The sequence below is a fragment of the Rhodamnia argentea genome, chromosome 7 (assembly GCF_020921035.1).
Source record: "Rhodamnia argentea isolate NSW1041297 chromosome 7, ASM2092103v1, whole genome shotgun sequence".
NCBI classification, from domain to species: Eukaryota; Viridiplantae; Streptophyta; class Magnoliopsida; order Myrtales; family Myrtaceae; genus Rhodamnia; species Rhodamnia argentea.
In genome coordinates this window covers 3,836,449-3,858,912 of record NC_063156.1, presented here as the reverse complement: position 1 = coordinate 3,858,912, position 22,464 = coordinate 3,836,449, and the positions used below count along the sequence as shown (strand labels likewise).

Genomic DNA, 22,464 nt, shown 5'->3' with positions numbered 1-22,464 from the left:
TTTGTTACGGGTTATTGTCCGTGTCCAATCAACCTCAAATGCAAATTGTCGTTACAGAGGAGAATACAACCGTTGTTTGTACAATTTGCGAGGTGAAAGCAACCAAAGCAAATGGTTGAAGCGCGGACGGGAGCTTAGATTTGCATAAACTTATGAGAAGACTGCACCCTTGCTATTGTTCGCTTTAATACAATCTAAATGGGTTTCAGCTTGTGATGTGAACCCCGGATAAAGAAGAATCTTATGTGGCAATTTAGAGTTGATTATTAAGCTTGAACATTGACAGAAAAGGTGCACAGGAGCTTGGTTTACAAGTAAGCAATGGCATTATCCAAAAAAAAAAAAAAAGTTTAGGTTGGAGAGGTGGTAGATGTGACAAGAGATTAACTAAAGAAAGTAAAGGTCTGACATAAATAACAGTAAAGATACTATGAAGAAACAAGTACATTTGAGAAGGAAATACCTAGCTCATTTTCAGCTAAGTTCTAATCTCTGCAGAGATTGAAAAACTTGCTTGACCAGGAGTTCCTACCCAACCTATGTTGCCTCTGACTAGGCCGTCGCCTTCTCCTTGCATTTCCTTCAAACCAAACATGTTTCCAGGAGATGAATGCATTTCCGATGACCACTCCAATCACTAAGCCGCTCCCATACCCCATAAAAACAATTTTCCAATCGAGTTCAATTGGCGATCCTCGGTCTTCTTCTGGGTGTGTTGAAGGTTGTCCTGACTTATCCCATGAATCTTGACATTTCCTGTATATGAATTCCCCACACAGTCCCGAGTTCCCTTCAAAAGAATCGTTCGAAAATGTATCGAACTGTTTCCCTCTTGGCACAGACCCGGTTAGATTGTTGTAAGACACGTTCAGGAAAGAAAGGAATCCGAGCTCTGTTAGCTTCTCGGGGATTTGTCCCGAGAGTTTGTTTCGAGAAAGGTCCAATGACTCAAGTGCTGTGAGATTCCCTAATGACGATGGGATGTGACCACTGAGAAAATTGTTGGAAAGGTTCAGTCCCTGCATTCCCTTGAGATCACCTATGGCACTCGGGATCTCTCCTTCGAAAAAATTGCTGGAGAGGTCAATGACCTGGAAGACTTCCGATATCTTTGGGTAATACAATTCAAGCCCTTTGTAAATCACTGTCATGGAGAAATCGTAACTACCATAGTCGGTGAACACAAGGTACGATGTCGGCCGTAGGTTTCTTTGCATGTATGTAAAGTTTCCCATCTCGGATTTACTGGCATTCCAAGACTGAAAAAATTCCACGGGCAACTTACCGACAAACGCATTAATAGAGAGGTCAAGTATCCGCAACTTAAGAAACATGGGACTAGATTGGGATCTCTCTATGTCACCGTGGAATTTATTGGATCGCAAAATAAGGACGTGAAGCTCCGGTAGAGATCCCAACCATGACGGGAAGGTGTCCACGATGAAATTGTTTGCAAAGTTGATGAACTCGAGCATTGTGCAATTGGCCAAGGACCTCGGTAACTTGCCTTGCAACTGGTTGCCACTCAAATCAAGCATCGTCAGTTGCATTCCCCTCACCAATAGCTCAGGGATGCTTCCGTTGAAATGGTTGCCTTTTAGGTTCAATATCATGAGAGATTTGCCGATATTGCCCAAACAAACCGGAAGCTCACCAGTCAAATCGTTAGAGGACAAGTCTAGTGTGATTGCTGTTCTCAAATTGCAGATCCATGGTGGCAATGCTCCCGTCAGGCTGTTGTTAGATACTATATAGTACATTACGTACGGCGGTGCTTCAGGGGGTGGTCCTTTCAACATGTTGTGAGAGAGGTCCAGCCTGTGCATACTTAAAGGAAAGATCGGGTAATATTGATGAAGGCCAGTTAAGAAGTTGTGAGAGAGATTCAGGTACTCCAGGTAGTTAAAGCTGCCATTCGACACCCAAAAGGGTACTTCTCCCCTAATGTTGTTATCGGACAGGTCCAAAAAATTCATACGCTCTTGGTTTTGTAAGAATGCCGGAAACTCGCTCAAATTGCATGCAGCCAGTCCTAGGACAAAAAGCTGAGGCAGATTGACATTCCCACTACTCGTGCGGCATGATAGCCTATTAAATGATAGTATCAGCACTTTCAATTGTTTGAGCTTGAGAAAGTTGTCTAGCTCAACAGTACCGCTTAAGTTGTTTTCTACAACGACTAGGAACTGGAGATTTTGGAGCTGAGAGATTGATGAAGGTATTTCGCCGTGGAATTTATTGGCCGCAAGGTCAAGCACAGCAAGTCCAGTCATGTTCATAAGCCAAGACGGTATCGAACCCGATAATTGATTGATTCGGAGGTACAAACTAGTCAGTTGAGTGAGGTTCATGAGTTGAGATGGGATGGCACCACTTAATTGGTTGTGTACAAAGCTTAACTCCACAAGTTGAGATAAGTTTCCGATTGAAGGTGGGATCTTGCCATATAAATTGATCTTCTCGAGTATCAAAGTGGTAAGCTTTTTATTCTTCCAAACCCAAGACAAAGAGGAAATGGATTGGGCAGTGAATGGGTTCATATTGACATCTAGGTATTCGAGGTTGCTAAGATTAGCAAATGAAGCCGGGATGGATCCTGAGAATTTGCAACCACCTATGTCGAGATAAGTCAAGGAAGGAAGGTTTCCGATTGATGCGGGCAGTGACCCTGAGAATTGGCAACCACTTACATAGAGATAGCTTGAGAAAGGAAGTATTTCGACCATCGCGGGCAGCGACCATGAGTTAAGATTCAGTATCTGCAAGGAGTGGAGATTACCGATTGAAGCAGGTAGCTCCCCAGAAAAGCTCGTGACTGGCAGTCGCAGCTCTTCAAGAGGACTAGTCGAGTTGAAGTCAGGCAATCGTCCTGTGAGAGCTTTATTGGAACCCACCCCGAGATGTCGTAGCTTCGGTAAATTGAAAACGGCAGACGGAAATACGCCGTGCAGCTTGCACGCATCCATGTTCAGCCTTCTCAGGGAAGACAGATTTGCCAGAGTATTGGGCACTTCGGACGACATGTTGACGTGACCTAGGAGAAGTTCTTCCAGGCTAGTCAGATTTTGAGCTAGGCTTCTCAAGCCTGGTGCTTTCATCTCCAACAAATTTGTGGAAGTATTTGGATGCAGATTGCAACACAGGTCGAGGTACACCAACCTTGTTAGCTTGAAGATTTCTGACGGGACCTGGCGGGAATAAACGGAAGCAGAGAGGTCGAGATGAGTCAACCTCGACAATTCTCCAACTCGGGATGGTATTTGAGAGTAGTTGAAGTGATTGTTGCTGAGATTGAGCTTTTCAAGATGAGCAAGCTGGAAGAGGGTACTGTTGTTGTCGATAGGACCATAGAGAAAACTACTTCCCAGGTCGAGAACAATGACATGGCCCGTATTCTCGTCGCACTCGATTCCATCCCAGGAGCAGCAATCCCGACTGTTATTCCAGGATAGAGTCTTGGGATGAGCGAGGGGACCAATGGAAACATTGGCTATTTCGTATCTGTCTTTAAATAGCAGCAGGGCAGACATTTCGTCCTCGGGACACAGAGCTTTTGCAGAAGGGGAGAGGTTGTGCGCGCTAATCAGCTGAGACGACGAGTACAAGAAAAGCAAGTGTATGGACATGTAGAAGCACGACGAGGGAGCCATTTTGTGGGATACAGAGCCAACTTAGTTTTTGATGAGCAGAGTACGAGAGACTGAAGCAGATTTTATAGGCGGTGCTTGGTGACAAGTGGTATGAACATGCCTCATCTCATGCTACGATGCGTCAAATCAATGAATTTGCGAGTGACATAAAGCACAAAGAAAATTCAGCCAATAGATGTGTCATTTGCATGGAAAACTTGGCCCAACAGTTAGTCCAAAGATTGAAAACCGAGGAGTGATAAAGCAAAACTGTGAGCAGATAAGACGAAGAGTTTGCAGGGCAAATAGATGGTTTGAGGTTATTCCCTCCATTCCAGTCAAATGTATCCATTCATATGAGTTGTGACAGCGGCAAAAAAATCTATGAAATGGTATGAATTAAGGGTCGAAATTATATACTTCGATTGCTCATCTGGCGCCTTTCGTTCGCCTGGCGATTGATCCGTGGGGGGACTTTTCTTTTTGCAATATTAATGACGCTTTGACTTTGAATGGATGATCGGTGAACATTTCCTTCGGTCGCTGACGAGGAATGGAATTTCCGTTGTGTAGGGCAATCGGAGAAATTAAGATTGTTTACAATTTTGAATGGTCTCACTTGTCGAGAGGGAGATAGAGGTGGAATTGGCTCTTAATACCAGAAGAAGACCTCTGCGCTGACTAGCGTGACTTTTTAATGGCGGTACTGCAGCCATCCCCAGTGGCACGAGAATAGTAATGCTCTAGGGACGGGCAATTTCCGTCGCCTGAGGTCTTTTCGTGGTGTTGAAAGTCGGCCTGATGAAAAATCATTCTATTTTCCCAGGCCTCATTACTGACTTGTGGTAATTCCCTTAATCGATGGACAATAAGTCATTAGAGGAATTTAATTTGTTCTTTTTAATTTACTTATCGGACCCCATGAAGTGCCAAAAATATCTGAACCGACCCAACCTGATCAGAAATTTCGTGTTTTTTCCAGTTCGGGTATCATTTGGTTTAGATAATAAGTGAATGAATTGGAGTAGTTTGATGGTTCGGTTCCATTCGGGTCTCTTTTTTTTTTTTTTTTGTGGCAAACTCTCTCTTTCTCTCTCCCTACTCTCACTATTCACTCACTTCTCTCTCTCTCTCTCCCTCAAATATTGCATACATATGTGATTCCACATCATCTTTAAAACACTCCACTCAGAGCGCGCCACGTATCCGAATGTGCCCCACATTGGATGTCTTGATAGCCCTATCAAATGGTTGGGTTTAGTTGAAAGTGGCCTGACTTAAATTGACATTTTTAACCTATTTTGACCTATTTCAATGCAATACAAATCTAACATCTCATACCCGATCTGACACAAATTACTTAAAACACTTCCTTATTTAACCAAATTTAGGAAAACTTATTTTTTTTTATAGTTTCTTTAATTACTAAAACACATTCATACAACACAAATCTAGTGAAAAATTTTCATAATGTTTAAAAAAAAATCATGATTTTTTTCCTTTTTTTTTTACGAAATCCGGCGACGGTTGCGGGGCTGTCCATTGCCCGTCTCGGGCCATGGACGACACTTGCGGCCAGCCATGGACGAGCAGCTCATGAGCGACGCCGATGTTCATCCATGGCCATGTCGGCATCGTTCGGGCATGCTATTAATCCCCCTGTTAAAAGAGATCTCCCTAGCATTCGAACCCGACAGTGCTATTCGGGTATCCATCTTTCCCGTCCACCGTGGATGAGGGTTGCGGGTATCCATCTTTCCTTTTTTTTTACGAAATCCGGCGAGGGTTGCGGGGCTGTCCATTGCCCGTCTCGGCCCATGGACGACACTTGCGGCCAGCCATGGACGAGCAGCTCATGAGCGACGCCGATGTTCATCCATGGCCATGTCGGCATCGTTCGGGCATGCTATTAATCCCCCTGTTAAAAGAGATCTCACTAGCATTCGAACCCGACAGTGCTATTCGGGTATCCATCTTTCCCGTCCACCGTGGACGAAGGAAGTACTTTAGGGTTTCTAACATCGCTAAACCCTCCATCCACTCAGTTGAACTGGTTCTTGGAGATCGAGCGAAAGCGTCCATCATTTCCCCACAGCTGTTTCGACGGACGCAACCAATTGTTCCTGCTGGCCCGGCTGGTTGGAGAGCGATTAATCTGCTGATCTAGATGAATGACATTTCTTCATCGAATTTATTCCGCCAATTAATTTCTTCGGGAAGGCGATTAAAATTACCTTTTAAATTCCTTTTTTTTTTGTCAAATGGCTAAACACTATCACGGGTTAAATCAGGATCTTATTTTGATTTCACTCTCCCTATTCTCGGTAAGCGATCGCGTATCTTTATTCCTAGGCATGGAGGATCACGTCCGATTTTAACTTGGACTGGACGGACTGAGTGAACCATGGAGAAAGCAGCAAGAAAGCATATGAAATTGGTCATATGCACAACACACCCCAGACATATCGTATAATACCGAGATAGTAATCACTGATACTTACTAATGAAGTACACTGATATTTAAGGGCATATCTGTGAAGAAAGTAATGTAAATCATGATACGAAGAGATCCAGTACTGCGAAAAAAGGATCTACGTGGTTCAGGGGTGTGTACCCCAGGAAGAGAATGAGAGATCGATGAGATGACTTCACTATAATTGACAAAGAGAAGATTGCAATTGCTCGAACACTCAACTCTCAAGCGTTTTCAAATCTTAGATAACACCCAAACTTACAAGAGTCAATCGCAACGAAGGAATTTTCTCACTCTTAATTCTCTTGTTAGAACGCTCTCAATGCTCTGCGTCTCTCGCAATTCCCTACCTTTTAAGCGCACCTACCATGCACCATACATGAAACTCAACAATAGAATATTTTATTAAAAAAAAATACTATGATCCCTTCTGCGACATCGACATAGACTTCAATAATGAAATGAACACTACGGGAATTCAGATTTTCTTTTTTGCATCACCCACGATCTTCTTGGAAAGAGTTCAATTCGGACTTTCCTAATATTGGCCAAATTTCGTTACAATTCAATTAGAGCCTTGCTAGGTTGACCGTCCACCGTCATTTTGACAGTGGACGGTCCAATGCTAGCCACAAAAGAATTTGTGGCTGGCACAATTAAAAAAAAAAAGTTATGAAATTTTTTGTGGTAAGCATAATACGGTCACATTGTCATACATAGTGTGAACGTCATGCAATCATTTTCCTTTCAATTATGTGTAGGATTTTGAATCAATACATAAACTTCAAGCCAAAATCAACCGATCACTATCTTGATAACCATCCCAAGTGATTAAATTTGGTGTAGAGAAGCCACCATATCCAACGATCCCTTTCAGGTAAAAAAAGTAAAATAAGGTTGTTCCGAAAAATCGTATGAATTTACTGTGTAAATTCCGGTGCACATGACTAGCAGGCAGACATAGTAAGAACTTTAAGAACTTCAACCGTGCCAAGTTGGTTCTCTGCATAATAAACTGCTCTATGAGAGAGAGGTTTATTTCCAACCGCACAAACATAAAAGAAGATTCGAGTGAATAATTTCTTATAGTTCTTGTCCAATCAACCTCCAAATGTGGATTTTGTTTCAAATGTAAATACAACGTTGTCCCTACAATTTGCGTGGTGAAAAAGAGAGAGAGACACAGAGAGAGAGCAAATGATTGAAGCGCGGATGAGAGCCCAGTGTAAGTTTTAGATGAGAGAGGTGGTAAACATGTGTGATGAGAGATTAACCGAAGAAAGTGAAGGTTTGACATAAATTACAGCAAAATTACTATGAAGAAACTAGTACATTCAAGAAAAAGAAGGAAATACCTAGCTCATTTGAACGGTAAATTTTATTGTCCGCAGAACTTGAAAAATTTGCCTGACCAGGAGTTCCTACCTGTCACGACCCGAACCCCGCGAGCTTGTCGACATCCCACCTGGCCACACTTATGTACAGTTCTCCAGGATCCAAAGGCCAACAAATTCATGCGGAAGCAAAAACAAATCCCCGTACAGAAACAATTAACATCACGATGACTTGGGACGATAAAAATAAACTTATATGCATATCCACATGTTCTACACAATTTTCCAAACCTAGGGCTTCGGGGGCCACTGTACAAACCCGTGACCACCTATAGAAAAAAGGTATGTGGTCGAAGCCCGCTACACAACCAAAATACAACACTCTACAAAACTAAGAGGCCAACTATCTTATGCCTCGTCCTCGCTATTTCAAGCGGCTACTCAGCATCCGTAGGCTCCACAACTTCTCCATCTTCTCCTGGCACCATGACCTCGGGGAATACTGAACCTTTGAGGTGGGTCATTCATACTTGTGGCGGAGGGTCTGAAAAACAACGAACCCACGACGGGGTGAGATAAAATCTCAGTAAGCTAGCCCCTAATCCTATATTAGGGCTCTAGTGCCTCCAGACACATTTTCAATGAACAATTTCCAACAACTCTTCTTTCTTACTAAAAATTCCACAATTTAATTCCAGAAAATTCCATTCTTTCTCCGAAAATTCCCACACCTTCTCAAATATTCTACGTTACTCCCGTTTCGGCGTTCCACGCCTCGGTCCGACAATAAAATATTCTACGTGCTCCAGGGCCCGCATTTAACGCATCAGGCCATAATATAAATATCCACATTGATCCAAAGCCCGCGTTTAACGCATCAGGCTGTCATAGAAAATTCCACGTTACTCCGAAAATATTCCACACTACTCCAGAATATTCCACGTTACTCCAAAATATTCCACGTTACTCAAGAATATTCCACGTTACTCCATCGCCATCATACAAGTTCATAACAATGAGCCTCGGACCTTTATAGAACATGGCTCTACTTATATATATATTCCAGGGTCTCAGACACAAAGGAATACGACCCACAAATCTCGGTCTCGGACACATAGGAACACGACCGGATCAAGTCTCGGACAATTAGTCGAACACGACTCACTTTGGTCTCGGACGACTTAATTGAACACGACTTTCATACTTTCTTGGTCTCGGACAATCGGACGAATACGGCTCACGTTGGCCTTAGACGACTTGATTGAATACGACCATCACATTTCCTCGGTCTCAGACAATCAGACGAATACGGCTCACTTTGGCCTCAGACGACTTGATTGAATACGACCATCACATTTCCTCGGTCTCGGTCAATCAGACGAATACGGCTCACTTTGGCCTCAGACGACTTGATTGAATACGACCATCAAATTTCCTCGGTCTCGGACAATCAGACGAATACGGCTCACTTTGGCCTCAGACGACTTGATTGAATATGACCATCACATTTCCTCGGTCTCAGACAATCAGACGAATACGGCTCACTTTGGCCTCAGACGACTTGATTGAATACGACCATCACATTTCCTCAGAATTGTTCGGGATCACGTGATTCACTCACGTTAGAGAATTAATAATTCGGGATCACCCGATCAATTTATGCTACCATAGTATCCAATCCACGCCATGCGACCATATTATGCTAACGTAGCAATTTATAAATCACGTGCCATTAAAATTATACTAACGTGGAAATTTATCACGGCCAAACAATAATAATTTTCTAACATATAATTAATTTACAACCATAGTACTATACTATAATAATGTCACATTAATAAGCACCGTGGCATAACGACTTTATGTCACATAAAAGTAACTCTAGTTAATATATAAACTAACCATGGTTCAAAAATTAACTAGAGTCAAATACTAACCTAACCATGATTAAATAATAGCATAAAGTAACTATAGTTAAGCATAAAGTAACCATGGTCCAACTTTGACCACACAAGTCCTCTTGACTTCACTATTCATTCAAGAACATGGTTTCTCTCTCTCCTCCAATCTTCATTCTCGGCCAAGGCATAAAAATGGCCAAAAACAACCAATTTTCCACCCAAATCTACCAAATCTCAAGTCCATTAGCACCCTAGGTACCTAATATAAGGTTAGGGACCAACTTACCACAATTCTAATGAATTTTCCGACGAGAAAACGAGAGAAAATTTGATTCCAATCCGGCGGCTCTCTTGTTCGGCTAAAACCCCCAAAGATCCGGCGGTCCCGGGCGACTCACGGTGAAAGTTAAGCTCCGGCGGTCCAAGGCGACACCGGCGGCGGCTTGAAGAATTTTCGGCAATGGAGGGTGAGAGAGAGAGAATTTGGCCAAGTGAGGGAGTGTGAGGTAGAGAGAGAAAGTGAGCTAGAGAGAGAGTGTGCTCTTGAAAAATGAAGAAGAAGGGGCCAAAATAATAATTAATATAAGTTAAGATAATTATTGGATCCACAAAGTCAAGAGGGATAAAAAAAAAAATAATTTCCTCCCCACCAAGACTAGTCAATCTCGGCCAAAGGGAAAAATGACCAAAATACCCTTCGTTCCAAGTGAAAAATGGGGTATTTTTCGAGGGCAAATGGGTCATTTCCCATATCCAGTCCAAATCTACTTTTCCCGAACCTCTCTGGGGTGAACTGAAGGAATTGCACTCGGGATGAGGAAACGTCCAAAATTTTTATCTATTGAAACCCCGAAGGTCCGACGTCAAATTACGAAGCTCGATTCGCGATCAATCTCGATCAATAGAATTTTCAGCATATCTCAAACTAACGGGCGGCTTTTAGGAGTTACGCGTATCGACCCGTGATTAAAATCACGTTTAAGAATTACTCGAGCCATGGCGACCTTGGTTGTCATTCAATTGCGAGGGTCAATCACTAGTCCCAATGGTCGCGATCGTTAGAAAATAATTCGGGGACGTTCGGAACCCATACGAGGTCGGACGGAATCACCCGTGCTCCAAGCGTAGGGTATTATCCAAATCGTTCCCTAATCATTCTAGGATCGGCCTATATTGGTCCAGAATATTCCCTCGACAATTTTCATGGCCAAAGAGTCAATCCAGGATCAAGTTCTTAGGTCCACGTACTTGATTTTCCTAGCTAGCCATTCCCATTTGGTTAGTCTGCTCAAGAGGGATCAACTCCGAGTGAGATTAGACTGAAATACATCAATGAGACCTTTCATTTATTCAAAGCTTCGAAAGTGGGTCGGAATTCAGGATGTCACACTACCCCTCCTAGGCTGCCTCCGATTGGGCCGTCGCCTTCTCCTTGCATTTCCTTCAAACCAAACATGTTTCCAGGAGATGAATGCATTTCCGATGACCACTCCGATCACTAAGCCGCTCCCGTACCCCATAAGAACAATTTTCCAATCGAGTTCAATTGGTGATTCCGGCTCTTCTTCTGGGTGTGTTGAAGGTTGTCCTGACTTATCCCCCGAATCTTGGCATTTCCTGGATACGAATTCCCCACATAGTCCCGAGTTCCCTTCAAAAGAATCGTTCGAAAATGTATCAAACTGTTTCCCTCTTGGCACAACCCCGGTTAGATTGTTGTGAGATATGTTCAAGAAAGAAAGGAACCCGAGTTCCGTTAGCTTTTGAGGGATCTGTCCCGAGAGTTTGTTAAGAGAAAGGTCCAATGACTCAAGTTCGGTGAGATTCCCTAGCAATGGTGGGATGTGTCCACTGAGAAAGTTGTTGGAAAGGTTCAGCCCCTGCAGTCCCTTGAGATCACCTATGACACCCGGGATCTCTCCTTCGAACAAATTGCTGGAGAGGTCGATGACCGTGAAGACTTCCGATATCTTTGGGTAATACAATGTAAGCCCTTTGTAAATCACTGTCATGGAGAAATCGTAATTGCCATAATAGGTGAAGATAAAGTACTGATTCGGGTATAGGTTTCGTTGCATGTACATAAAGTTTCCCGCCTTGGATTTCATGGCGTCCCAAGATTGAAAGAATTCCATGGGCAACTTACCGGCCAATGCATTAATTGAGAGGTCAAGTATCCGCAGCTTAAGGAACGTGGAATTAGATTTAGGCCTCTCTATGACACCGTGCAATTTATTGGATCGCAAAATAAGGACATGAAGCTCCGGTAGAGATCCTAACCATGATGGGAAAGTGTCCACGATAAGATTGTTTGCAAAGTTGATGAACTCGAGCATTTTGCAATGGGCCAAGGACCTCGGTAAATTGCCTTGCAACTGGTTGTCACTCAAATCGATCATAGTCAGTTGCGTCCCCCTCACCGATAGCTCAGGAATGCTTCCGTGGAAATTGTTGCCTTTTAAGTTCAGTATCATGAGAGATTTGCTGATATTGCCCAAGCAAACCGGAAGCACTCCAGTCAAATGGTTAGAAGACAAGTCTAGTGTGATTGCTGAACTCAAATTGCAGATCCATGGTGGCAATGGTCCCGTCAGGCTGTTGTTGGATACTATATAGGACAGTATCGACAACGTTGCTTCAGGGGGTGGTCCTTTCAACATGTTATGAGATAGGTCTATCGTGTACATAAGCAAAGGTTTGATCGGATGATATCTCGCTAGACCAGTTAAGAAGTTACGAGAGAGATTCAGGTACTGCATGGAAAAACTGCCGCTCCACACCCAAAAGGGCACTTCTCCCCTAATGTTGTTATTCGACAGGTCCAACCAATTCATACTCTCTTGTTTTTGTAAGAATGCCGGAAACTCGCTCAAATTGCATGAAGCCAATCCCAGGACTGAAAGCTGAGGAAGAATAACATTCGCGCTACTCGCATGGCATGATAGCCTGTTAGATGATAGGTGGAGCACTTCCAATTGTTTGAGCTTGAGAAAATTGTCTAGTTCAACAGTACCGCTAAAATTGTTTCCAGCAAGGTGGAGAACTTGGAGATTTTGAAGTTGAGAGATTGACGAAGGTACCTCGCCGTGGAATTTATTGCTCGCAAGGTCAAGCACGGCAAGTCCAGTCACGTTCATCAACCAAGACGGTATGGAGCCGGACAGTTGATTCATTCGGAGGTACAAATTAGTCAGCTGAGTGAGGTTCATCAGCTGAGACGGGACGGCGCCGCTTAATTGGTTGCCAAGTAAGCTTAATTCCACAAGCCGAGAACAATTTCCTAATGAAGGTGGGATCTCGCCATATAAATTGATCATTCTTAGACCCAAAGTGGCGAGCTTTTTTTTCTTCCAAATCCAAGACAAAGAGGAAAGGGACTGGGCAGCGAATGGGTTCCCACTGACATCCAGGTATTCGAGGTTGCTAAGATTAGCAAATGAAGCCGGGATGGACCCTGAGAATTCGCAAAATGCTACGTCGAGAAAACTCAAGGAAGGAAGTATTCCAAATGACGAGGGTAGCTCTCCAGAAAAGCTCCAGCCAGACAATCGCAGCTCTTCAAGAGGACTGCTCGAGTTAAAGTCAGGCAATCGTCCCGTGAGAGCTCTATTGAAACCCACCCTGAGACGTCGCAGCGTCGGTAAATAGAAAATGGCAGACGGAAATTCACCGTGCAGGTCGCACACATCCATGTTCAGCCATCTTAGGGAAGACAGATTTGCCAGAGTGTTGGGCACTTCGGACGAGATGTTGACGTACCCTAGAAGGAGTACTTCCAGGCTAGTCAGATTTTGAACTAGGCTTCTCAAGCCTGGTGCTTTCATCTCTAACAAACCTGCGGGACCATCTGGAGCGCGATTCAAACTCAGGTCAAGGTACAACAAGCTTGTAAGCTTGAGGATTTCTGATGAGACCGGCCCAGAAAAAACAGAAGCAGAGAAATCTAGATGAGTCAATCTCAAAAGATCTCCGACTCGGGACGGTATTCGAGAGTAGTTGAAGTGATTGTCGCTGAGATTGAGCTTTTCAAGATGAGCAAGCTGGAAGAGGGTACTGTTGTTATCGATAGAACCATAGAGAAGACTACTTCCCAGGTCGAGAACAATCACATGGCCCGTGTTCTCGTCGCACTCGATCCCATCCCAGGAGCAGCAATCCCGACTGTTATTCCAGGATAGAGTCTTGGGATGGGCGAGAGGATCATCGGAAGCATCATCGTTGATTTCGTATCTCTCTTTAAACTGCAGCAGGGCATACATTTCGTCCTCGAGACAAAGAGGTTTCGCAGAAGGAGAGAGGTTGTGCTGCGCGCCAATCGGCTGAGACAACAAGTACAGGAAAAGCAAGTGCATTGACATGGAGAAGCAGGAGGAGGAGCGAGCCATTTGGTTCGAAACAAAGACAAGTTATAGTTTTTGATGAGCAAGGAGTATGAGAGAGTGGAGCAGGTTTTATAGGCCGGTGCTTTGACTATGTACAGAGCCGCAACGTGTAGCTGCCAGGGAACATAGTGAGAACTCAGCAAAATTAGATCTGCTTTTTGCATGGAAGACTTTGGGTCAACCGTGGAAAGAAAGCATATGAAATACACCTAAAAAGTGTAATGCTTGGCTTTTATTTTGTCTTGGTCAAAAAGGGAAAAACAGAGGAAAGTTGACTTGTTCAAAAAGGCAAAAAGAAGAAAAGCATGGGATAAAAAGAAAGACACGACAAGAAGAGAAAGCAAAGAAAGAAGGGGAAAGAAAAAGAAAGAGAAAGGAATGAGTTGCACGCGGGAGATACAGGGTTCGGAGTTGTTAAGCTGTGAAATTATATGAAAATAATAGGTTAAGGCGTCGTGGAGACTTAGATTTGACGGACTTTGATTTAGAATTACAGCTTAGCCAGAATTAATTTTTAAAGTTTTGTATCCCGGGTTGCACGTAGTGGATAAATTATTAACTACTTTGGGCGAGTGTTTTGTTGACCCATAGGAGTCATTTTGTTGATAAATAAGCTTAATTTAGTCGAGTCATTGTTATTACAGTGTTTTGCTTGATAATGTTTATCTCGTATTTGATAGGATTGTGAATTGGTCGGTTCGAGTTTATCCTATCCCGTGTTTAGTAACTGTTCATGATAGAATAAAGAAGCATATATGGGGATATGGCCATGATAAAAAAAAAAAAAAAATCCTACGAGGAGGGGGTGAGATAGAGTCGGATATGATATATTTTTTTTCATAAGAGCAGAAATTGCACGCTGAGGAGAGCAACACAAGAGGAGAACCATGTTTTTTTTTACAACTATTGCCTCTCCTCCATGGCCGGCTGCCTCTGCTCCGTGCCCAGCCGCCTCTCCGACAGCAGGCCGCCTCTCCGGTGGAATGAGAAACTCGTCTTCAACATGGGCAACCCAAGGAGCCTCCTCAACAAGCAGTTCCTCGGCCGAGCAAGGATCTTTGGTGCTTCAATCCCTTTGTCCGAATCGGAGGCCTCGGTCCAAAGATACCCACTTGATAAGCTCGGCCTGTTTTCGCATATCAGGGGTGATATTTCACTTGGGATTTATGTCCCTCATGTGATGATTTTGGTGCTTACATGTCGCCCTCAAATGTTGGTCCTAGTGATAGTGTTGAAGCTGAATAGACCCCTCTGCAAGAGGCCGATTTTAGAGGTAACAAGCTTGGTGATGACCACAATGGCGTTGATCACCATCATCATGTCAATTTCGATGAGAAGAAGAAGAAAACGAATAAGCATCAGGAAGTGAGGACTTTCCACTAATTTGGAGCTAACACTCCAACCAACGCTCCTCCGGCGGGTCGAGACTATTGATGTATATATGGAGTCTAATTAGATGAATGATCAAAGATCCATGGCATGTTAAGTTCTATTCTGTTCTCGGCTATCTCATTTTTCTTTTCTGAATAAAAGTTGTACATGAAAATACTTATTATGAAATGAGGATAAAGTGCTGCGTCGAGGTTTTCTTACACGATAATCTCTTATCACTATATAAATGATTACTGAACTCTTAAGTGTTTTCAAATCTTAGATAACACCCAAAATTACAAGAATCGATTGCAACGGAGGAGTTTTCTCACTCTTAATTCTCTTGTTAGAAGGCTCTCAATGCTCCATGTCTCTCGCAAGTTCCCCACAATTGGAGAACCAATGCATGAACTTCGAGCCATGATCAACCAATCACTATCTTGAGAACCATCCCAAGTGATTAAATTAGGTGTAGACCAGTAAGAAAAGATATCGTTGCTCGGAAAAATCATATGAATTTACTGTGTAAATTCCGGTGCACATGACTAGCAGACAGACATAGTAAGAACTTTAAGAACTTCAACCGTGCGATGTTGGTTCTCTGCTGCTATAGGAGAGAGTTTTATTTCCAACCGAACAAACATAAAAGAAGATTCGAGTGAAAAATTTGTTATAGTTCTTGTCCAATCAACCTCCAAATGTGGATTTTGTTTCAAATGTTAATACAACGGTGTCCGTCCAATTTGCGTGGTGAAAAAGTAAAATGATTGAAGCGAGGATGAGAGCCTAGTGTTAGTTTAGGTGAGAGAGGTAGTAAACAGGTGTGATGAGAGATTAACTGAAGAAAGTGAAGGTTTTACATAAATTACAGCAAAATTACTATAACAAAACATGTACATTCAAGAAAAGGAAGGAAATGCCTAGATCATTTTAACGATAAGTTTTATTGTCTGCAAAAATTGAAAAATTTGCCTGACCAAGAGTTTATACCCCTCCTAGGCTGCCTCCAACTAGACCATCGCCTTCTCCTGGCATTTCCTTCTAACCAAACATGTTTTCAGGAGATGAATGCATTTTCGATGACCATTCGAATCACTAAGCCGCTCCTACATCCCGTAGGAACAATTTTCCACACATAGTCCCAAGTTCCCGGGTCTTCTTGTGGGTGTTATGAAGGTTGTCTTGACTTATCCCCTGAATCTTGACATTTCCTGGATACAAATTCCCCACATAGTCCCAAGTTCCTTTCAAAAGAATCGTGTCCTCTTGGCACAACCCTGATCAGATTATTGTAAGATATGCTCAAGAAAGAAAGAAACCCGAATTCCGTTAGCTTTTGGGGGATCTGTCCCGAGAGTTTGTTAAGAGAAAGGTCCAATGACTCAAGTGTGGTGAGATTCCCTAGTGACGGTGCGATGTGACTACTGAGAAAATTGCTGGAAAGGTTCAGCCCTTGCAGTCCCTTGAGATCACCTATGGCACATGAGATCTCTCCTTCGAACAAATTGCTGGAGAGGTCGATGACCATGAAGACTTTTGAGATCTTTGGGTAAAACCTTTCAAGCCGTTTGTAAATTGCTGTCATGGAGAAATCACAATCACCAGAGTAGGTGAATGGAATGTACTACCTCGGCCGCAGGTCTCTTTGCATGCACGTAAAGTTTTCCGTCTTGGATTTCATGGCATTCCAAGACTCAAAGAACTCCATGGGCAACTTACTAGCAAATGCATTAATAGAGAGGTCAAGTATCTACAGCTTAAGGAACATGGAACTAGATTTAGGCCTCTCTATGGGACCGTGGAATTTATTGGATCACGATACAAGGACGTGAAGCTCCGGTAGAGATCCCAACCATGATGGGAAGATGTCCACAACGAAATTGTTTGCAAAGTTGATGAACTCGAGCACTATGCAATTGAAAGTGGGATCTCGTCATATGTATGGATCTTGCTGAGGCTTAAAGTGGCGAGATTTTTTAGTCTTCCAAACCCAAGGCAAAGAGGAAATGGAGTGGGCAGTGAATTGGGTTCATCTTCGAGGTTGCTAAGATTAGAAAATTACGCCAGGATGGATCCTGAGAATTTGCAACCACCTATGTCAATATAACTCAAGGAAGGAAGGTTTCCGATTGATGCCGGTAGTGACCGCGAGAATTTGCAACCACTTACACCGAGATAGCTCGAGGAAGGATGTATTTCACACTATCGAGGGTAGTGACCATGAGTTGAGATTCAATATCTGCAAGAAGTGGAGATCACCGGAAGAGCTTGATTGAACCGGGTAGCTCCCCAGAAAGCTCGCAACTGGCAGTCACAACTCTTCAAGAGGACTACTCGAGTTAAAGTCAGGCAATCGTCCCGTGAGAGCTTTATTGGAACCCAACTCGAGACATCGTAGCATGGCAGACGGAAATACAACGCGCAGTTTGCATGCATCCATGTTCAGCCTTCTCAGGGAAGACAGATTCACCAGAGTGTTGGGCACTTCGGATGACATGTTGACGTGACATGGGAGAAGTTCTTCCAGGGCAGCCAGATTTTGAGTTAGGCTTCTCAAGCCTCGCGCTTTCATCTTCAACAAATATGTGGAAGTATTTGGATCTAGATTGCAGCTGTAACGGCCTTGGGGCCCACGCGCTTCCACTGCGCCACTCTGCAAGATATTGCCCGCTTTGGACACACAGTCCTCACGGTTTTGTTCCTCCGAGCGTCGCCCATACAACGCTCGGAAAATGCGTCTTGCAAGTCTAAGGGCACCCAACGCTTATAAGGCCTTCCCAAGACCTCCTCCTAGGCAATGTGGGACTAGGGATGTCACAGCAGCACAGGTCGAGGTACACCAACCTTGTCAGCTTGAAGATTTCTGATGGGACTTGGCCGGAAGACACAGAGGTAAAGCGATCAAGATGAGTCAATCTCGACAGATCTCCAACCCGGGATGGTATTTGAGAGTAGTTGAAGAGATTGTTGCTAAGATTGAGCTTTTCAAGGTGAGCAAGTTGGAAGAGGGTGCTGTTGTCGTGGCTAGAGCCATTGAGTAAACTACTTCCCAGGTCGAGAACGATTACATGGCCTGTGCTCTCATCGCACTCAATCCAATCCTAGGAGCAGCAATCCTGACTGTTATTCCATGATAGAGTCTTGGGATGAGCGAGAGGATTACCGGAAACATCGGCGATTTCTTATCTCTCTTTAAACTGCAGCAGTGCGGACATTTTGTCCTCCAGACACTGAGGTTTCACAGGACGAGAGAGAATGTGCGCATCAATCGGCTGAGATGACAAGTACAAGAAAAGAAAGTGTATGGAAATGTAGAAGCACGACGACGGAGCCATTCTGTGGGAAACAGAGACGACTCTGTTTTGATGAGCAGATTAGGATTGAGTGAAGCACATTTTATAGGGATATGAACATTGCCTCACTCTCATGCTGCCATGCATTGAATCAATGACTTTTCCGATCAGCACGTCCCACTGTGTGCACTTGCAGTTCCTACGAATCTTTGGGTGCGTGAGCATGACTATGTGCAGTGCCGTAACGTGTAGCTACCGGGAACATAAGAAAAAACTTCACAGGGAACATAAGCACCAGTGGGGATCCAGCCATAGAACTCATAACCGCATACGACAAAACTTGAGATGTTTTGAAGATGATTAAAGTAATAAAATATCCATTCTTCTCGCCGATTCCTCTTTGAAGTTTTTTCCAAAGAGCTAGCTTACATTTCTTCTTGTTCAGTCAGTCTTAACTTTGAGTCAAGACAAATTATGCCCAAGTAGACCCGTTGAAGATAATTTTATCTCGTTTAAATAAGATGTCCGTTGCCTGCCGAAGCAAATTTTTGAAGCACATCAATTATCCATAGACAATTCAACGGGGGATCTACTTTGCTTTAGGCTTTGATCTTTCTATTCATATTGCCAACTTTGGTAGAAACAGAGCAATTCGTTTGCAATTGTCTATGTGGTACGTACTTATTTAACTGGGCTATTTTCCAGATCTCTAGTGTGGTGAATAAGACTTCTGGCAATCTCACGAACACAAATTTGCACTTGCTTCGACTTTCTTGCAACCTTTCATGGTATCTGTAGCTTTTTTGTGTGCAGAGGCAAAGATTGTTGATGTTTTTTACGTCATAAGATGGTTAGCTAACTATAAAGAAGACAAGACAGGTTCGGTTTCCAGAAATTTTTCAAGCGGTGTTATGACTCGTCAAAGAGTTGACGAAAGTACATTCCCCAATCTTTGCCTGATTTTAGGCTATACTCAAATAGGGTGACCATAGAACATTTGATATCCTGTCTTATTACAAATTGCCATCCAAACATATATAAAAGAGTTCACTTTCGCTGAATGACTTATATAATTCTTTTTTTTCTTTTTCGTTTGCTTAACACAGAGGCATTACATATTTTAATTACCATCATTAGTTATAAAAAGGGAAAATTTCTAGTCTTTAGTCCAATGGATAGGACTTTCCATCGTCTAGTTTGCAACACCGCTGGGTTGTGCTCTCACGCCATGTCGTGTCAGAGATTGACATTCTTCTGCACATCGTAAAACTTTGATTGTGTGAAGACACACTCGTGACAAACTCAACGTCGATTTATTCTAAAGGTTAGCTTTTCTTTTGTATTTATGTCTCGTAATTTGAATTATGATAATATAGAGCAGACTCATTTTATCATAACTAAAATTTCATGGACATGTTCTTCACTCCTAGCCAAGCAGATAATTAAAATATCACTATTTATTATTTGAGGTGTGAAACCACAATGCATTACACAACTCAATTGCCTTTAAATATAAAAAAGGAAATTCTCCAAAGTTTAGTTCAATGGATAGGTCTTCTGGCAACCCTGAGAGCATGAATCCACACAAGCTCTAACCTTCTTCATGTCCACTCCAACTTTCTTGGTGTCTACATGAGTTCAAATATGAAACAAGAACTTTAAAAAGTCACTCACATCAAACATCATATATCGAAGTCCAACGAAATGAAATGATATAGCACGCAGCCATCCTCTCATAATTAGGATATGAATGAAAGAGTAATAAAGAAACAAGATTATACAATGGCTTTCTTGGTTTGATGGATCTCTTGAGAAGCTACGTTATATCGTCAATCTTGATACGAAGATTATTACCTGAATGGTAGTCAAGGCAAGTAGAGAAGAAGCAACCGACATCGCAGTGCTCTAATGCCGAGGACGTCAAAGACCCATTGGAGCACGTCTTGAGGCAATTGGGAATGCACACAAATGGCAAGGGGTCGTCAGCACACAACAATGCACAAGTCAGCTTGCATGACCTGGATGCAGCGTTGGCGCCGATGGTCGTCCACAGTATTAGAGCCGCCACGAGCATCATCGACCCCATTCTCTTGGATGTTGTTACCTCCATGGCTATGCAACCTAAACTGTTCGTAACCTCTCTCTCTCTCTCTCTTTCTCTCTCAATGAGTCTTGACAGATTTGCGAGCGAGTGCAGTGATGTGTCGAGATGAACAAATATAGCACCTTTATATACTTGGAGATTCATTCCGATCGCCGAATGAGTAGATTAATATAAAGGTAATACCAAAGGAGAACTGCAATCCTTTTCATTTAATGAGGATATTCTTGAAATATAATCTGGTCAATTTCTTAACAAATTTTAGGGTTCATTAAAAATATGACCATAATTTTCTTCTTATACGCAGGTACTTGTGAAATTTAATCTCATCAATAAGTTTCTTTCTAAAGGGCTCTAATTCTCTAAAATAAATTCAATTTAATCCTTGACAAATTATCTAATTCTAGTCCACAGCATAGTGACTTGAGGAAGTCCCTTAGGCGGATAGAGAGATTTTTTTTTTTGGAGTCCCTGACACATCGTCTTATCCTTTGAACACCATATGATATGCATTGAGGACAAAATTGAATTGATTTTACAAAACCAAGACTTTATCGATAGAGGCCCAAAAAATACCGTTGCATTTCTTCCATAATTTCAGATGGCATATGTAATATTTCTTCAATATTCACATTGTTAAAGTCTTACATTAATGAACCCTAAAATTTGTTAAGAAATCGACCAGATGATATTTCAAGAATATCCTCATTAAATGAAAAGGATTGCATTTCTCCTTTTATAGTACCTTTATATTCGTGAGATTATCGAAAGTCTCATTCACCGCACTAAAGTTTCGAAAAATAGTACAGTTTTAATAAATATGCGTGGAAAATAAAAACGGCTAATATTTTTGTTGTTTGAAACCAGAAATAGAGTTCAACAAAAAAAAAACTAGAAATAGGGTTAAAAAAAAAGGCCTACCCTTTCGACAATGATGATTGTGGACTCGATAAGCTGAGACAAGTATCTGGTTCATGAGCTGAGATGGGATGACACCGCTTAAATGGTTGTCATGAAGTTTTAATTCCACAAGCTGAGACAAGTTTCTGGTCGAAGGTGGAATCGCACCGTATAAATTGATCTTCTCGAGTATCAAAGTGACAAGCTTTTTATTCTTCCAAACCCACGACAAAGAGGAAATGGATTGGGCTGTGAATGGGTTCATATTGACATCTACGTTGTGACATCCTGTAATCCGGCAGGTCGGACCTTCAGGGGTTTCAAAAAAAAAAAAAAAAAATTTTGGACGTTTCCTCATCCTGGGTGCAATTCCTTCGCGGTTCGCCCCAAAGAGGTTCAGGAAAAATAGATTTGGACTGGATATGGGAAAGGACCCATTTACCCTCGAAAAATACCCCATTTTTAACTTGGAACGAAGGGTATTTTGGTCATTTTACCCCTTGGCCGAATTTTGACTATTTTTGGTGGAGAAAATCACCAATTTGTCCCTCTTGACTTTCAAGACACCAAAATATCTCACCCAATAATTATTTTAACCTATATTAATTATTTTGGCTTTCTTCTTCTTCATTTTTCAAGAACCCTTTCTCTCTCTAGGTCACTCCCTCTCTTGGCCGAACTCACCCTTGCTCATTCTCTCCCTCATCGAAAATTCTTCAAACAACCACCGGTGTCGCCTTGAACCGCCGGAGCTCGACTACCGCCGTGAGCTACTCGGAGTCGCCGGATTTCCGTGGGTTAAAGCCGGTCAAGAGGAGTTGCCGGAGCCGCCGGATTAGGGTCAAAATTTTTCTTGGTTTCTCGCCGGAAAACTTGCTAAAATAGTGGTAAGTTGGTCCCTAACCTTATATTAGGTATCTAGGATGCTAATGGACTTGAGATTTGGTAGATTTGGGTGAAAAATTAGTTGTTTTTGGCCATTTTTATGCCTTGGCCGAGAATGAATATTTGGAGGAGAGAGAAAGCTTGTTCTTGCAATGAATAGTAAATGCAAGAGGATATTTGTTTGGTCAAAGATTG

At 42.6% G+C, this 22,464-nt stretch overlaps 3 protein-coding genes and 1 long non-coding RNA gene across 4 annotated transcripts; all 4 read right to left on the bottom strand.

Moving 5' to 3' along the window:
* Positions 1-485: 485 nt before the first annotated feature.
* LOC115732292 (receptor-like protein 7) lies at positions 486-3,650 on the bottom strand. The gene has a single exon (XM_030662931.2). The coding sequence runs from the start codon at positions 3,648-3,650 to the stop codon at positions 486-488; it is 3,165 nt and encodes a 1,054-aa protein (XP_030518791.2).
* A 3,694-nt stretch (positions 3,651-7,344) lies between these two features.
* Positions 7,345-10,913, bottom strand: LOC125316050. Its single transcript, XR_007199366.1, has 2 exons — positions 10,731-10,913; positions 7,345-7,527 (listed from the first exon to the last, which is right to left on the bottom strand). It is a non-coding gene; the product is annotated as an uncharacterized LOC125316050 (long non-coding RNA).
* A 17-nt stretch (positions 10,914-10,930) lies between these two features.
* On the bottom strand, positions 10,931-13,722 carry LOC115731671 (receptor-like protein 7). The gene is made up of 2 exons (XM_048281941.1): positions 11,084-13,722; positions 10,931-10,988 (listed from the first exon to the last, which is right to left on the bottom strand). The coding sequence occupies exons 1-2, from the start codon at positions 13,720-13,722 to the stop codon at positions 10,931-10,933; spliced, it is 2,697 nt and encodes an 898-aa protein (XP_048137898.1).
* Positions 13,723-19,919: 6,197 nt separating this feature from the next.
* LOC115731672 lies at positions 19,920-20,493 on the bottom strand. Its single transcript, XM_030662352.1, has 2 exons — positions 20,238-20,493; positions 19,920-20,011 (listed from the first exon to the last, which is right to left on the bottom strand). The coding sequence occupies exons 1-2, from the start codon at positions 20,491-20,493 to the stop codon at positions 19,920-19,922; spliced, it is 348 nt and encodes a 115-aa protein (XP_030518212.1).
* Positions 20,494-22,464: the final 1,971 nt, after the last annotated feature.

What these genes read in the sequence shown, in the direction of transcription:
- LOC115731671 (XM_048281941.1), bottom strand. Translation starts at nt 13,722, where the DNA reads ATGGCTCGCTCCTCCTCCTGCTTCTCCATGTCAATGCACTTGCTTTTC. An exon ending in CAAAAGCTAACGGAACTCGG is followed by an intron (nt 10,989 to 11,083) that starts GTTCCTTTCTTT and finishes ATTCTTTTGAAG; the next exon opens with GGAACTCGGGACTATGTGGG.
- LOC115732292 (XM_030662931.2), bottom strand. Translation starts at nt 3,650, where the DNA reads ATGGCTCCCTCGTCGTGCTTCTACATGTCCATACACTTGCTTTTCTTG.
- LOC115731672 (XM_030662352.1), bottom strand. Translation starts at nt 20,493, where the DNA reads ATGGAGGTAACAACATCCAAGAGAATGGGGTCGATGATGCTCGTGGCG. An exon ending in TTGCCTTGACTACCATTCAG is followed by an intron (nt 20,012 to 20,237) that starts GTAATAATCTTC and finishes GAACTCATGTAG; the next exon opens with ACACCAAGAAAGTTGGAGTG.